General features: G+C 49.1%; 1 protein-coding gene across 2 annotated transcripts; it reads right to left on the reverse strand.

The window, feature by feature from the left end:
- Nucleotides 1-315: 315 nt before the first annotated feature.
- Nucleotides 316-8,473, reverse strand: Cela3b (chymotrypsin like elastase 3B). 2 transcript variants are annotated; one of them, XM_036180041.1, is made up of 8 exons: nt 8,422-8,473; nt 6,981-7,066; nt 4,772-4,869; nt 4,516-4,650; nt 3,237-3,373; nt 2,787-2,929; nt 1,249-1,401; nt 316-409 (listed from the first exon to the last, which is right to left on the reverse strand). In XM_036180041.1, the coding sequence occupies exons 1-8, from the start codon at nt 8,459-8,461 to the stop codon at nt 392-394; spliced, it is 810 nt and encodes a 269-aa protein (XP_036035934.1). In that variant the 5' UTR covers nt 8,462-8,473; the 3' UTR covers nt 316-391. The 2 variants fall into 2 exon arrangements, with proteins under 2 accessions (XP_036035934.1, XP_036035933.1); XM_036180040.1 differs by having other exon boundaries at nt 392-409; nt 1,249-1,434; nt 8,422-8,461.
- Between the last annotated feature and the right edge of the window lie 8,588 nt (nt 8,474-17,061).

Consider the following 17,061-nt stretch of genomic DNA (forward strand, 5'->3'; position numbering starts at 1 on the left):
ATTTTCTGCATTGAAGAGCCTCCAATTTCTATGTGACTGTCTACTACCACTGGCTATATTCTCAGCCCTATGCATGACCACCAAGGTGACAAATTATCTGGGTTTCCATAAGTTCCTCAATGTCTGCATCTGAAGTCCCATGTCCTAGCATGGCTGGTCACCCCGGAGTGGCTCCTTCCTCTCTGAGACTCATTCTTCTTTTGTCCTCGTCTGAGGGGCTGGCTCTGTCCTCATCTCTGCATTTCAGACCTAAGCTTTCACAGAAGGGACGGGGGCAAGTGTTACATCATTGAAGGCAGCGAGAGTCAACTTGGAACTTTTAGAAAGGTCTTTATTCTTTAGAGGACGGAGGTGGGGTGGGGGGGTCGGCCCTGCCAGCCAAGTCTTGGTTCTAGTTGTTTGCCATGGTCTGTAAGGAAAAAAGAAAAGGAAGAGAAAAGAAATGCAGGAAGTTGGACAAGGACAGAATACTTTAGTTAAGTGTGCAAATTTTGGGCCTGAAGGGAACTGGGCTTGAGTAGGAATGGCCCAGCCTTGTCACTTGTTTGCTGTGTGTCCCTGGGATAGTGACTTGACCACTCTGAGCCATGGTTTCCTCGTCTCCATAGGAGACGTAGAAGTTGCCTCTTGGGTATTCTTCTTTTGTTTGTTTTGTTTTGTTTTTAGAGGCAGGGTTTCTCTGTGTAACAGCCCTGGCTGTCCTGAACTGGCTTTGTAGACCAGGCTGGCCTCGAACTCACAGAGATCCACCTGCCTCTACCTTCTGAGTGCTGGCATTAGAGGTGTGCACCACCATCACCCAGGGTCATGGGTATCTTAGTTGAGCTTTTAACTAAGGGTTTTAGTGAATGTATAAATCACAGCCAGTACTGCTATCAGGAAGAGCAGCCATCGTCTTGGTCCACCTGTGTCCAGATGGCCTGCTCTGCACCCTGACTGAACCCAAGTACCCCCATCATGGTTCTCACCACCTTTTCCTCCTATTGTCCATTTTCCCATCTGCCCACCACCAAGTGGCCCATTGTTTAACATAACTCTCTGTCCTCTATGACTAGGAAGGACCTGGGCCAGGGGGTCACTTCCCAATACCTGTTAGATTCCGGAAGTGCAAGCAAATAAAACATCCCCAAGCTCTCTAGAATGTCCCCCAAAGGTCCCTCCCTGGCCCCCATGAGTGTCAGGTCCTCCTTGGGGTCTGCAAATTCTCCTCCAAGTCCCTGGCAGGCTTCAGGCTCCCTTGCCGCTCACCTCCTCAATCCAGTCATTGAAGGCTGAGACACGGGTGAACACCGTGGGCTTCTTTAGAGTGTTGCAGCCCAAGCCAGAAACAAAGCTGGTCACACCATGGACCTGCCAGGTGCCGTTCTCAGTGGGACAGTTGAGGGGTCCTCCAGAGTCACCCTGCAATGGTGAGAGAAGGTGGAGGAGGCTCAGCTGTGTCTGAAGCATAAGGAGCAGGCTCTGAGCTTCAGAGATGTCAAGAAACGTTCACACTACTTCACTTCTCTGGACACCAGTTTGCAAAGGAACACCTTGGGCTTACAAGACCATAAGGCAGCAGTTCTCAACCTGTGGGTCGCAACCCCTTTGTTTCACAGGCACCACGTATCAGGTATCCTGCATACCTGATATTTACATTACAATTCATAACTGTGGCAACATTGCAGTTATGAAGTAGCCACAAAAATAATTTTATGTGACCACCACAACATGAAGCACTGTATTAAAGGGCTGCAGCATTAGGAAGGTTGAGAACTGCCGCCATAAGGGTTAATGAGACAATACAAGATATCAGCACAGTGCCCAGCAGAGGCAGTTCTCCAAAGATGGCGCCCCTCGTAATCTCACCACATTTAATGTTTTGGGGTTTCGTTTGGTTTTGATTGTTAGAGACACCGTGTAGCCCAGGCTGACCTTGAGCTTGCAATCTGCCTCTGCCTCCAGAGTGCTAGCGTATCAGGCTGGGATGATAAGCATATGCTGTCACAGCCAGCTATACATGATGAGAGCATCCTGAGTGTTTCCTTATCGTTTCAAAGCCACAACTGATATAGGCTGGCAATGTAGCTTAACTGATAAAGTGCTTGCTTAGCATGCATGAAGCTGTGGGTTCTGTCTCTCCTACTGCATCAGCTAGATGTAGTGGTAACACCTGCAAGTCCATCACTCAGAGGTGGACACAGGAGCATCAGAAATTCAAGGTCATTCTTGACCTCATAGTAAGGGTGAGGTGCAGTCTGTGATACACCAGAGTCTCAAAACAGTGATTAGGCTGGGCAGTGGCGGCGCACACCTTTAATCCCAGTACTCGGGAGGCAGAGGCAGGTGGGTCTCTGTGAGTTTGAGGCCAGCCTGGTTTTCAGAGTGAGTTCCAGGACAGCCATGGCTACACAGAGAAACCATGTCTCAAAAAACAAAAAATAAAACAACAACAAAAACAATGACTGGCAGAGGCAGGCAGAGGCATATAATTGCTATGAGTTCAAGGCCAGCCTAGTCTACATAGAGAGCTCAGGTCTCTATGGCTGCATTGTGAGACCCTGTCTCAAAAAAATCAGTGACAAAAAGGAGCAGAGAGGGACTGGGACTCCTGTCAAGCTAGGTGGGAGCTGGCTTGAATCCAGGCTCCTGATGCCACCTCTGAACTAAACTGAGTCCCTTTTCATCCCACCTGGCCTGGGGATTACATGAGGCAAACCAACAAGGTCTGTCCACCTCAGGGCAGATGGTGGAGGGACTTTGGGGCCCTGTGCACATGCCACCGGGGCAGGTGTGAGCTGACTCACGTTGCAGCCAGATTGTTTATCTCCGCCAGCGCACACCATGGTCTTCTTCACGGAGAAGCCCCACCAGTCCCACTTGGAGCAGTGTGCGTAGTCCACCACAGGTAACAGGGCCTGCTGCAGTTTGTCAGGGAGAGGCCCGTTGGCTGAGGAGACAGAGAACACTGCCTGGGACACTGGGAGTTGCAGAGTGGGAGCCTTCAAAGGCTCCATTAGCCTGCTAGGAACTATGGGGTCTTGCTTGCTCTGTGTTCTGTGGCATCCTCAGTACTGGGCATATAGTGGGTACCCCAAAAATGTTCCACTGAACATGTTTGTGTTTGGGGAGATCAGGGAGAAGGTGGAAGCTGGAGAGGAATGCCAGGCACTACAAAGATGGTTCCTGCTGTGACCTTCTGTCCCACTTGTCCCCGACACTCGTCTCTGTGGCCAGGTAGAAGGGTCAGCACGTACTGTAAAGGCGGCCCCAGCCACTAATGTAGCAGGGTTCTCCATTGGGAAGGATGTCACCAGCAGGAGGGAGGCAGGCAAGCTGGACCTTGTCTCCCAGCTGAGCGCTTCTTGAGAGCTTGACCAGGGCGATGTCATTGCTGGGGGAAGTGGGAGTCACATGAAACCTGGTCCTCCTGATGGACCCATAGCAATCACCCCCTTTGCTCCTTGGATTCCCAATTTATTGATTGGTTGGTTTCTGTGGTGCTGGGGTTTAAACCCAAGGTCTTATATATACTAGTCAAGTGGTGCACCACCCAGCCCTTCCTAAGTCCATTTGTTTTGTTTTGCTTTGTTTTTGAGACAGGGTCTCACTATGTAGCCCTGGCTAGCCTATGTAGACTGGGATGGCCCATAACTCACAGAGATCCACCTGTTTCAGTGGAGATTAAAGGTGCATGCTGGATTCCAAGTCCAAATCCATTCTTAAGGTGGAACAGCTCTTGGAAGCCCATGCCCTCTTTAGCCCTGCTAACCCTTGTCATCCATGGTTCCCACGATCCAGCTGTGTCACCTGGAAGGTTCAGGGGCACAGTGGCCCTCCTACCCCAGTGCATCCCTATGCAGTGGTCTAGGCTGATGTCTGAGAGCCCACATTTCTGACAGGATCTAGGGGATGCTACCACCGCCACCCTGGGTACCACACTCATTTCACTGGAGTCTGATATAGCTCTCTGCTCATTCTGGGATTCTAGCCAAGGTGGGCTAGAGTCTTAACCCACCACTGCTGTTACTGTCTTTGCAGCTACCCACAGTGTGAGCCACCCAGGCCCAGGCAACTGTTGCTGGGAGTGAGCTCTCGGTTTGCTTGGTGTCTTGTGAACTGGAGACCCTGTCATTGTTCCTAGTCACTTCTGGAGTCACATGACTGCACATGCACTGTCAGCAGTCAGGCAAAATGCTTAGTCACTCCAGGGCCTTACTTCCTACGTAATCCATGCACAGCGTGGTCATGTAATCTGCACGCAGCATGATCACGTAATCTATGCACAGGCCTGCATAGGAATTCTCAAGGTGACCTATAAAAGCAGGCTCTACCTACTCCTGCTCTCATAGAGGTGGCATGCACCTCCTCCACCCCCACCCTTCTTTTCAGCAGGCCTACTCACCTCCACCTTTTCCCTTCCCTAATAAAAACTCTTATAGTGGATTCTGTTGTACCTTGTGTTTTCTCGACCCTGCTAAATAATGTCGCCAAATAAATAACAGCCCCCAACTCCGGGCCTGAGACTTCACTCACCCACAGCTCACACAATTGGCATTCCACTTGGGGTGCACAAAGAGGCCTTCGGGGTTGACGGGGATCACCTGCTCTGGGCCCTCTTCCACGCCTCGATCATACTCGCCCAGGACCACCTGGTAGGTGAGGGAACTCCTGCAGAGGGGTGGAGGTCAGTTAGAGCCTATAGCCAACCTCACCCCTCTCCCATTGTCCCAGCTGCCCGGGGACTCATGCAAGGACAATGGCTGGAGCAGGGACCGGGGTTAGAACTTACGAGATGCAGTGGCCTGCGGTCATAACCCAGTCAGGAGCAATGAGGGTTCCACCACAGGTGTGGTGGAAGCTCCCCCCCTTCTCATACTGAAGGGAGACCTGGTGGCCAGGAAGGAAAGAGCTTGAGTGGCCTGGACCCAATACCGTGGGACCCAAACCAGAGGTTTTGTAGGTTGTGCACTGCACAACTCTAGAAGGTGCTCTTCACACAGGGGAAAAAATGGTGCCGTCTGAAATATGTAGGGCACCACCTAAGCGACTCCTCAAGGGACTCTGTCACTTTTCCATTAGGGTCCCATTTTGATTAGCCAAAGCCTCCCCATCACAGGCTTTATGATATCTCTGGGAGTCCACAACACTCTTTGCCCTCTGTGGCATCCACAAACCTTGTGTTTCCTGCGGGTTCCCCAAGACTCTCTAATCCCTTCAGGTCTTCCCTTCTCCTGAACCGTAGATCTTTCAAGGCCTCTTGAGTCTGCAGGAATTCGCCTCTGCCTCCTCTTTTCTCTACGCTCTGACTTTCAAAAGCTCCCTCTACAGCTGGGCATGGTGGTCTATACCTGTGATTCCAGCATCTTGAAGTAGTGGCAGAAAGATCAGTGGTTGGAGACTAGCTAAGGTTACGTGAGACTGTCTCACACAATAGACATAAAAGCGGGTGGGGCTGGAGAAGCAGATCCGTGGGTAGAGTACTTGTTTAGCATGCATGAAGCCCTGAGTTCCATCCGCAGGCCTGAAGAAGTGGGGTGTGGTGGCATTTTCCTATAACCCCACCACTCAGGAGGTGGAAACAGAGAACCAGGAGGTCAAGGACATCCTTGGCTGTATATTGAGGTTGAGGACAGCCTGGGCTACTTGAACCCTCTAACAAAAATGAACAGCAACAAAACCTTCTTAACCAAAAATGAACTGACTATGGCCCATGAGCCTGATCTGCTTGGGTCTGGTCTGTACATAAAGATTCCCATCTCCTCCTCACACTTGTCACTGTGTGCTTATCTGTGATGTTTTTACACTCTGACAGCCACAGTAAGTCACTGCTGTCACCAGCGTATGGCCAGCAAAGCCTACAGGATTCATGCCCTGGTCCTTCACAGAATAAGCTGTGACCCTCTCTGTTCTCACTGTCTTTGTGACAATGCAAATGTTCATTTTTATTTGTTGTTTGTTTGTTTTTCAAGACAGGGTTTCTCTGTGTAGCCCTGGCTGTTCTGGAATTCACTTTGTAGACCAGGCTGACCTCGAACTCAGAGATCCACCCGCTTCTACCTCCAAAGTGCTGGGATCAAAGTGTGCGCCACCCCTGCCCAGGCAATGCAAATCTTCTGCAGCATGCTGGCCTCAGCCTCCTGTGGCTGTTGAGCATTGGAAATGAGGGGGCACTGAGGGACTAGATTTTTTTAGTTGTCTAATTTGTATTAATCATATGGGTTTAAAAAAAAATGTTTACTTATGTGCATGTGTGTATCTCTGTAGGGGTATATGCCATGCATATTCTGGTATCTTCAGGCACTAGAAGGCATTGGGTCTCCTAGAGACGGTGTTACATACAGATAGTTGTAATCTGCCTGACTAGGATTTGAACTCAGGTCCTCTGGAACATCAGCAAGTACTCTTTGCCACCAAACTTTCTCTCCAGGCCCTGGTTTGGTTTTTGAGACAGGGTCTCATATAGCCCAGGCTGGCTCCAAACTTGCTATGTAGCTTAGGCTGGCCTTGAATGCCTGATCATTCTGCCTCTAGGGAGTGCTAGAATTACAGGTATGTAACCACTATGTCTGCCTTAATTTATATTCAACTTAAATAGCCACATGTGGCTTGTGACTATTGTTAGACAAGGAGTCTAGCCCTCCGAGCTCTTCCCATGGACCTCTACAAAGTTCCTAACCCCTTCACAGCTCTCAGACCTTTGGCCCCTTTGCAGAACTCAAGGAATTTAAAGATAAAATCTTCCCTCTAAACACAGCCCTGGCAATTCCACTGTTATTGAGCCAACCCCTTAAACATCACCCTTTCCCCAGATTCCACTTTCAAATTGCAGCTGTCCCAGCTGAGATTACAGATGGAGCAACCTCCAAAACATGCCTTTGTTCAAAGGCTTCAGTCGTTTGAAGTCATAGCAGGGCATGGCGAGGAAACACTGGGGTCAAGGCTGGCTGCCATGTCATTAGAACCCACAGTGGATGTGCAGGCAGCTGGTAGGCTCTTACCTGCCAGGGCCAGCTGTAAGGAATAGCGTCCTCACCATTGACAACACGGCTGGAGGGGCTGAAGGCAGGCTGGCCACAGCCTGAGGCTAGAGAGGACAACAGAGAAGCCAGTCAGCCAGAGTGTCCTCAGAAGGAAAGAAGGGGGATCCGAGTGGTGGCGCACGCCTTTAATTCCAGCACTTGGGAGGCAGAGGCAGGCGGAATTCTGTTAGTTTGAGGCCAGCCTGGTGTACATAGTGAATTCCAGGTCTGCCAGGGCTACACAGAAAGAAAAAGGAGGAGGAGAAGAAAAGGAGAAGGAACGGGCTTTCTAAGCTCAGGTGAGCCCCTTCCCCTCTCTAGACTTCAGTAGCCATGTTTGGAGGGCAGGGCCTTCTTCAGCTGGAGGACTGAAGACTTGGGACTGTGCCCGATACCCAGGGAGCCCTCAAACTTGAGACTTAGGCTAGGTATAATGGATGCAAGCCCAGCATTGAGAATCTGAGTCCAGAGAATTAGCCATATGTTTGAGGTCAGCCTGGGCTACCCCCCCCCCAAAAAAAATAACAGGTTTGTCAAGATAGCTCAGTGAGGAAATGTACTTACTACCCAGGCTAATGACCTGAGTTTGATCCCTGAGACCCCCCCCAAAATAAAAGAACAAGTTGTCCTCTGCTCTCTACCTGAGCTCCATAACATACATGCACTCCCCAGTAAATAATTAATGGATAAAAAAAAAAAAAGAAGCCCCAGCTAAAAGTGGCGTGCTGGATCATGCCTGTAATCCTTGTACTTGAGAGACTGAGACAGGAGTATTGTCAGGAATTCAAGGAAAGACAGGCTGAACAATAGCATGAGACTTTCTCAAAGAAAAAAATAAGGAAAAAAAAAAAAAAGATGATAGCTGTTGCTGTGGAGTGGAGGTGACGTGTGGGGCTGCCTGGGTACAAAGGGCAAGTTGGCCACTTGCTCAGGATATACTCCTCCAAGGCTCGGTCTCCGCACTGTGATGAGTTACATGAGGGCAAATAAGAAGAAGGAAAGCCTTCTGTATCCCGCCTGACATAAAGCAAGCTCTGAGTAAATGCCGTCTGTCACCATGATGACTGGCCAAGGGAAGCTTTGTGGGTTCTTTAACAGAAGAACAGAAAACTCCAGTTCAGGCCATCAAACCACAGAGCCTAGACCTTCAACCAGGAAGCTGTCCATCGTCCCCTCAAGGAGCCTTCCCCTTTGGGCTCCCAGTCTTCCTTCTGACCTGGTTCATCCACAGCTTGTCCCCCACCTCGGCTCCTGTCCCAGAACCAAGCTGAAGCTCTTATAATCAGGTCACAGTTAAGCTGAGACCCTTTCCTGTAGAAGCAGGTATGGGGTGTCACCCAGGGGAACAGAGTGAGGGTCGTACTTCTAGGACTTCCAGGCTGATGCAGCATGGGGACGTGGGCACAAGCTGGGGGCTTACCAAGGGCCACAAGCGTGAGAGCACTCAGCAGCCGGAGCATGGTGAACTTCGGGGTGATGGGAAAGAATGTGGAACTGGGCCTCTAATATAGTGCAGGAGGCAGGTGGAGGGGGAGCGGGACGGGCCCCACTCCCACAACAGGTGGCCCAAGGTCACACGCCAACCACTGCAGCTCAAGGACCAGGAGCTGAGGGAAGGACTCCAGGCTTCCTCCAACCTGTGACTGCACAGGTGGCATTGAACAGCCAGCTGATAAGATGGGGACTGGCAAGTGGATTCTGTCAGAAAGGCCAGCCTCTCCCAGGGAAGGCCAGAGCATGGCAGGTGGGCAGACCTGGGTTCGGAGTCTGGCTTTGTAACCCTGAATGCTTGGTTTAACTACTGTGAGTCCCAGATTTCTGGTCTCTAACATGAGATTAATATTTGTACCTACCTCGCCAGGTGGTGGTGGCATCGGCTTACGCCTTTAGTCCTAAGCCCTCAGGAGGCAGAAGCAGGCAGCTCTCTGTGAGTTCAAGGCCAGCCTGGTTTACAGAGTTGAGTTCCAGGACAACCAAGACTATACAAAGAAACCCTGTCTCAGAAAACAAAACAAAACAAACAAAAAATTCATGCCCACTTCAAGAAAAGATTGTTTGTTTTTAAGTACTTTCCTTAATATATTAGGCATAGTCTAGGGCTGTGAGCACAAACAGCAACAGTCCCATTCTGTCTAGTGGTGATGCAAAAATGAACCCACAAAAGTTGTAAGAAGCTATCTCCACTAGTGAGAGTGGGTGCTGTAGGAAAATGAAACATGGGTGCTTGGGAAGGAAGGAAGGAACTTGTTTGCCCCGGAGGTGGGACAAAGTGACACTGTGACTAAGGAGGCAATATGCGACTGAGTCCCGAAGCCAGCCATGGGTGGAGGGGAAGCCCTCAGCTTGGGCTTGGCTTGCCCAAGAAAAGGAGGCCCAGGGCACTGGAGCCTTCGATCAAAGTGGAGCTGGGTGAGGCGTCATGGTCTGTAAGCCCCCGCTGCTCCGAGGATGAGGCAGGAGGATTATGAGTGGAGATCAACTAGAGCTGCATAGCACAAGTCCCTGTCTCAAAGCAAAAATAAAAGAGGGCTGGAGGTGCTGTGTGTGGAGGGAGTCGTCCCTCTCATCCCTGTGAGGAAGAAGGGGAGGAGGCACAGGAGACAAACAAGAGGGGGGGGAGGGAGAGTAGGAAGAGGAAGGATGAAAGAGGAAGCAGAGGTAAAATGGCTCAGCTGGGAAAGGTGTCCGGCAAGCCTGATGGCCTGAGTTGATACCCAGGACTCACATGGTGGAAGGAGAAGCTTCTGCAAGGTGTCCTCTGAGCTCCACACATGTGCTGTGGCACATGCAGCCACCCCTACCGTCCCCCACACGTGCAACAAAAACCGTAATTCAAAACTTTAGAACACAGGAGCGTGGTGAGGAAGGATGCTGCCAAAGAAGCTCAAGAGATCGGACCCGGCACCTTCCTCCAGCACTCTGCACTTCATCTCCTGAGACAGGGTCTCTTGCCGAACCCAGAGCTCGTGATGTGGCTGGTTTAGACCCCGTTCTCTGCCTTCTGAGTGCTGGGGTTACAGGCAGGCCATCAGGACTGCCCGGCTGTCATGCATATGCCTCACACTCTGCCTTTTCTATGTAACCATCTCCCCGGCTGCTTTTCTCTCTGCATCCCCTCCAATTGGTGGGGATGGGATCCAGAGCCTCATGAATGTGAAGGCAATGCTACCACCAAGCCACACACCAGCCTGGGGCCACATTTTTTTGTCTGTTTGCTTTTTTTTTTCAAGACCGGGTTTCTCTGTGTAGCCCTGGCTGTCCTAAAACTAGCTCTGTAGACCAGGCTAGCCTCGAACTCAGAGATCTGCCTGCCTCTGCCTCTCAAGTGCAGGGATTAAAAGTGTGTGCCACCACCCCTGGCTTAGGGCCAGCATTCTGTAAGGGTTCCATAACATGTCTGAATAAGGCAAGTCCTCCTGGTCCCTCATCACCCCTCCTGAGCACGTGCTCAGGTTCAACATGTCTGAAGTCTTCCTCTGACTCCTACAAACAGAAACCAAGGGCGGGGCAACACTTAGCTGCTCTAAGTGAACCCCTGATGGGAGAAGGTCTCCTGTGTGGCCAGGAAGGTTTTCTTTAAGTTTCCCGTCTATCATGCCCACAGTGATGCCTGCCACCCCAGGAGCCTGGGCTGTTGATCAACTGTGTACACAAAGAAACAGCTGTGAAAATCCTTCAAACCAGGATAAAAATAGCTGCGCCCCCCACCCCCACCCCAGCTTCCTGTGGGCCTGGACATATTTGCTCAGCTTAGATGCTCAGAGCCATTCCCCAGACCCTGCACTGGAAAGAGAGGGGGAAGAGCCCGGAAGAGATGGGGGTGGGGGGTTTCCTATAGCATAGGGCTGGAAACAGACCTGAGTGGGAGAGCCCAGAAGAGACTCGGGGAGGGAGGTCCTATGGCAGAGGGCTGGAAACAGACCTCTGTGTCCAACTCAGCTATCTGACAGATGGGACAGCAGCCCAGGGAAAAGCAAGGGCTCAGTCAAGGTCCCCACGTGTTCCTAGCCACATAGAAGCTAGCTCAAGGACACAGGAGGAGTTGAAACCCTCCCCCAAGTTCACACAGAAGGCTCCCTGGCCCTTATCCACAGGTCCTTGAGTTATGCTGCTCAAGGCATGTGGCTCCAGGGCCAGTAGGTCTCCAGAGATGGCTTCTCTGGGGTCAACTGTGCATTCCTACTTGGACCAAGTGGGTATTCTTCTCAAAGCCTTGGGAAAGATACTGTTAGCTGTGCTACTGATAAACCTCAGATATCCTGGTGTAGCAGTATCAGGAGTCTACTCAAAGCCCCAAAGAGAGCCCCGAAGAGGGAGCTGCCCAAGGAGAATGGAGGGTACAATCCGTGCCAGGCCTCAGACTGAAGTAAAGTGAGCCATCGCTTGAGTGGGATTGACAGACTAGGGGTAGGAGGCTGAGTTGAGAACCAGGATTTGGGGCTGGGCTTGGCCTTGTAAGTTTATGATTCCAGCACTGGGGATGGTGAGCAGGGGGATTGCCATGAGTTTGAGGATGGTTTTGAACTACAACATAGTGAGTTCCAGGTCAGCCTAAGATATAATGAGGCCAGTGTTTGAAGGGGGTCAGTGGGAAGAGGAGCGAGCTGAGGATATAATTTAATTAGAACATTTGCTGAGTGTCTTTCCTAGCATGCATGAAGACCTGGGTTCAATTCCTGGCATCATATGGGAGTTCATGTCTATAATGCCAGTACCCAGGAGGTGGAAACAGGAAGATCAGGAGTTCAAGGTCATCTGCAGCTCCATAGAAAGTTCCAACCTGATTTACAAAAAAAAAAGAAAAGAAAAAAAGAAAAATGGCAGGTCTGGGGAAGGAAACAGAATCAGTGAGTCCAGGGGGCAGGGCACCTTGTTTCTAGTTTTCACTGAGTAGAAAGATCCACAAGGGCTGGAACTTTCAGGTATTCCTCTTCAAATCCTCAGTGCCTAGCACAGAACCCAGCATACACACACACAGTGTTCAACAGTATTTTCTTCTTTTTTTCCCGGAGCTGAGGACTGAACCCAGGTCCTTGTACTTGCTAGGCAAGCGCTCTACCACTGAGCTAAATCCCAACCCCAACAGTATTTTCCAAAGGAGGGAAAATGAATCAACAAAGCTAAAGGACCCTTTCATCCCTCCTTGCTATCCTCTGAAAGTGCCCTTGACCCTGTTGTTCATAAGGAATATGTGGAGGTAGGTCCTGTGTGTCCCAGCAAAGCCCATGCCAGTGTGTGGATGGTGTCATGAAGCACAAGTGCCAGACATAAGGGGCTTGCTTGACGTTTCAGACGCCGAGTCCATTATTATCATGTCAGGGAGCTTGGCAGCAGGCTGGCAGACATGCTGGAGAAGTAGCTGAGATCTTGATCCCCGGGCAGAGAGGAGACTGCATCTGTCATGGGCTTTTGAAACCCCAAAGCCCACTCCCAGAAACACACTTCCTCCAACAAGCCCCCCCCATGTACCTCCTAATCCTTCTAATCCTATCAAACAATTCTCCCCCTGGGAACTAGGCATTTAAATAGATGAGCCTATGGAGGAAATTCTCATTCAACCTCCCCCTCCCCACCCCAGGGGCTGTCAAGATGGCTCAGTGCTAAAGGCACTGGCTGCCTGCCCACACCTGATGGCCTGAGTTCGATCCCTAGCACCCACATGGTGGAAGGAGACACACAACTCCCAAAAGTTGTCCTCTGGTTTTCTCCTGGGGGCTGTGCACATGTGCCTACACACACTCTAAATAAATAAATAAATAAATAAATAAATAAATAAATAAATAAATAAGATTTTTCCAAAGTGCTAGTGGTCTGAACATAATAGAATACACCTTTAGTACCAGCACTCAGAAGGCAGGGGCAGATGGATCTGTGAGTTCAAAGTCAGCCTGGTCTACCTGAGTTCCAACCCAACCAAGGCTGCTTAGTGGAACTCTGTCTGAAAAAAGAAAAAAAAAACGGATTGAAAAATAGGACAAAATTCAAATGACTTTTTCCTGCAGGATTTCTCAAAGCGTTTACTGTGCCATGCTCAGTGAGAGTCACGTATTTGGGAGGTTTATGCCTGGAACCTTTTGGTATTTTGTTGCTTTTAGATTCTCCAGCTACCAGTCCCACCCCTCCCCGATGGACAGCCAGCCTTGTGGGGGTGGAAGAGGGTTAAGGACACCCAAGATCGGGCAAATGCCCATCTGTGGCTTCTACAGCTGGCACTTGCACAGGTGGCCCTTGTCTCAAGGAAGGCCTTGCCTCAGTGGGAACGGAAGGGGTTGTTGGGCAATAGGCACAGCCTTTCCCACAGCTGGTGCCATGCCTTCTGGAGGCCCAGCAGTGCTAGGGTGGAGGTGGGGAGCCACCCACACTCTTCCAGCAAGTGTACACTCCACAGACGTTTGCCAGGCTCATGAAGGAGCCAGGGTGCTCCTGGTCACCCGGGTGGTGCTGTGAAGAAGAAAGATGGGGGTGTGCTCCTCAACTCCCACGACTCCCAGCTTTTCTCCAAAGGCCTTGGCTCCGCCCACAACAGTGGTTCTTTTTTTTCTTTTGTCGGAGCTGAGGACTGAACCCAGGGCCTTGCACTTGCTAGGCAAGCGCTCTACCACTGAGCTAAATCCCCAACCCCACAACAGTGGTTCTTAACGTGTGGGTCTCAACCCCTTTAGGGTCACATATCAGATATTTACATTACCATTCTTTTTTTTTTCTTTCCTTTTTTAAAAGATTTATTTATTATGTATACAGCATATATGGCTGCAGGCCAGAAGAGGGCACCAGATTTCATTACAGAGGGTTGTAAGCCACCATGTGGTTGCTGGGAATTGAACCCAGGACCTCTGGAAGAGCAGCCAGTGCTCTTAACCGCTGAGCCATCTCTCCAGCCCTACATTACTATTCTTAACAGTAGCAAAATTACAGTTATGAAGTAGCAACAAAATAATTTTATGGTTGGGGGTCACCACAATGTGAGGAACCGTATCAAAGGGTCACAGCATTAGGAAGGTTGAGAACCACTGCCTTACGACCTTCTTCTTTTGACGTCATCATCTCTTAGCTCCACAAACTTCCACGTCCCTTTGCCCCTTCAGGCCTAGGATGACAGGCTCCCCACTGCTATGAGCCTCAGGAGCTTTCACTTCTCCTTGTCCATTTTCCCAACTGGTGCCTTCTTTGAATAAGCCTTCCTAGAAAGCCCTCAGTATTAGCATTTGGTCCCTCCAAGGCCTTGGTTTGATGCAGGTTTGGGCAAATGAAGCAGAGAACCCAGAATAATAGAAAATGAGACAGAGGGCCAGTGAGACAGCTTAGCAGGTAAAGGTACTTGTCCCAAGCATAGGGACCTGAGTTGCTCCCTGGAACCTACATGCTTAGATTTCTCTTGCTGTGAGAAAACACTGTGACTACAGAACTAGAGAAGGGTTTGTTCCAGCTTCCAGCTTCTAGTCCATCATCCAAGGAAGTCGCGGCAGGAACTACAGGCAGGAGTCTGGAGGCAGGAGCTGATGCAGAAGCCATGGAGGAGGAGGAGTGTTCTTTATGGTTTGCTCAGCCTGCTTTTTTATACCTTCCAGGACCACCAGATCAGAGGTGGTACTGTCCCCAAGAGCTGGATCCTCCCTCATCAATCACTAAGTAAGACAATATCCCACAGACTTACCTACCTACAGGACAGTCTTATAGAGGCATTTTCTCAATTGTGAGTTCCTCTTCCCAAATGACTCTAGCTTGTGTCAAGTTGATTAAAAACAAAAACAAAACAAAACTAGTCAGCATACCACCTAAAGGTGTATGGAAAGAAACAACTCCACAAAGTTGCCCTCTGATCTCCACACATATGACAAAGTTCTATCATGTTCCCAACACCTACTTTGGGGGCCGCTGAACATCCAAACCTGAGTACCCCAGAGCCTCTAGATGTACCCTTATTTGGAAATGGGATTGGAGTGTTGTCCTTTTTTAAACTGTTGCTGCCTTTTAAGCCACGGCTGTCCTAATCAGCAACTGCAGCTCTGCCACCACTACCAGCAGCAGTTCAAAGCTACGAAAGGAACTTATCTAAATCTCTATCTCTCTAAAGAACTTAAGATTCAAAGGCTAAGGCGGAATTCTGCTCCTCAGAGAGGCTGTATAGCAAGTAGCTCACCTCCTCTCCTCGCTCCTGTCTTCCAAAAAGCCCTTGCGCTTCTTCTTGCCCCTCCTTAAAAACCCTTCTCCACCTAGTTCCTCTCTACCACTTCCTGTCAGCTAGTTGCTGACTCAGCCTCCTGACCACAGGTGAATTTTATTTAATCAAACACATCTTTGTGTCATTAAACAAGTGTTCCAGAGCATAAACAAAAGTAACACACCTTAAAATATTCTATAACATTTCCCCCTTTTTGTCTAAAAAAAATGATAGGTTTTAACTTTAACATAAGACTGTACACAATAAGAACAATTATCAAGTAAGGATTACATTCATAATGTAAGAAATTCCAGTTTATTTGTGTCTGGCAAATTAAAACACTTCATTATTTATCCTGTCTTAATGAATCTAAAGTTTTATACCTAATTTACTCTCTATTATAACTAAGGAAAACTACAACTATAATTATCTAGTCTTCAACTCAAAGACCCCAGAAAGATGATATTATCTGAGTAAACAAAAAGTGTATTGCAAACAACTTCCAAAACTCTAGCAATGACAGAGACATCTGACTGCTTGGACAGTCACCCAGAACTCCTTCTGCAACATTGGGGCATCTGTCTTCAGCCTATAGGCCTACAGTATCAGGCAGACTTCTCAGTGAAGCAGGAAATTTGAAGGACTGTCCTGCCTTGTATTGGCAAAGTTCATCAGTCACTTTTCTCTGTGTCATGCAGAATATCTGACAGACTCTTCTATGAAGCAGAAATTTTGAAAGACTGCCCTGCCTAGTTTAGGCAAAGTTCAACAGTTTTTTTCCCTTTGTGTCCTGAAAGTCCATTCTGCACAGCACATTGTCAGTAATCAAGAAAGAACAGCTGTTGCGGTAGCACCCGCGCTACCACCACCCGTCTAGTGTCTGCATCAGATATCATTCTATTTACAACTGATGTTAATCTGTGCAAAAAATCAGTGAAAGCTTCTTTTGGGCCTTGTATAATTTAGTAAATGATTCAGTCATCTTTCCTGATTCTTCAATCCTGTCCCAAACATTCAAAGCTGCTATATGACAGAATCAGGGTGTTTTATCATCTAACATACACTGTCTTTGCCAATCAGCATACTGACCTTTACCAAGAATTTGGTCTTGGGAAGTCTCATGACCTCTAGTTCTACCTCATTGTCTCAGGTCTCTGGCTTCTCCTCTCCACATATGCAAGCAAAACACCCATACATATAAAATAAAAATAAATCTTGAGCCAGGCAGTGGTGGCGCACGCCTTTAATCCCAGCACTTGGGAGGCAGAGGCAGGTGGAAACAGATTTGTCCCTCAGAGTGCTCAGAAGAAACCAGTATTAGGGACTCAACCTAGTGTCACCTGAGATGGGAATTTCCTAGATGAGATTGGCCTGTGGGCATCTCAGAGGGGAATTGTTGTTATTGTTAATGTATATATGAGGGCCCAGCCGATATTATTCCCTGGGCAGCTAGTCCTGGGCTTTATAGGAAAGCTAGCTAGCCAGGCAGTGGTAGCTCATGCCTTTAATCCCAGCACTCAGGAGGCAGAGGCAGGTGGATCTCTGTGAGTTCAAGGCCAACCTGGTCTACAGAGTGAGTTCCAGGACAGCCAGAGAAACCCTGTCTTGAAAAACAAAACAAAACCAAACAAACAGGACTGGAGAGATGGCTCAGAGGTTAAGAGCACTGACTGTTCTTCCAGAAGTCCTGAGTTCAATTCCCAGCAACCACATGGTGGCTCACAACCATCTGTAATGAGATCTGGTGCCCTCTTCTGTATACATAATAAATAAATAAATCTTTAAAAAAAAACAAACAAACAAAAAAGAAAAAGAAAGAAAGCTAGCTAAAGGACTAGAAATCAGCTAGAGAGATGGCTCAGCTATTAAAAGGTTTTGTTGCTCTTGCAGAAGAACCAG

Source organism: Onychomys torridus, chromosome 2 (genome assembly GCF_903995425.1).
Source record: "Onychomys torridus chromosome 2, mOncTor1.1, whole genome shotgun sequence".
Classification (NCBI taxonomy): Eukaryota; Metazoa; Chordata; class Mammalia; order Rodentia; family Cricetidae; genus Onychomys; species Onychomys torridus.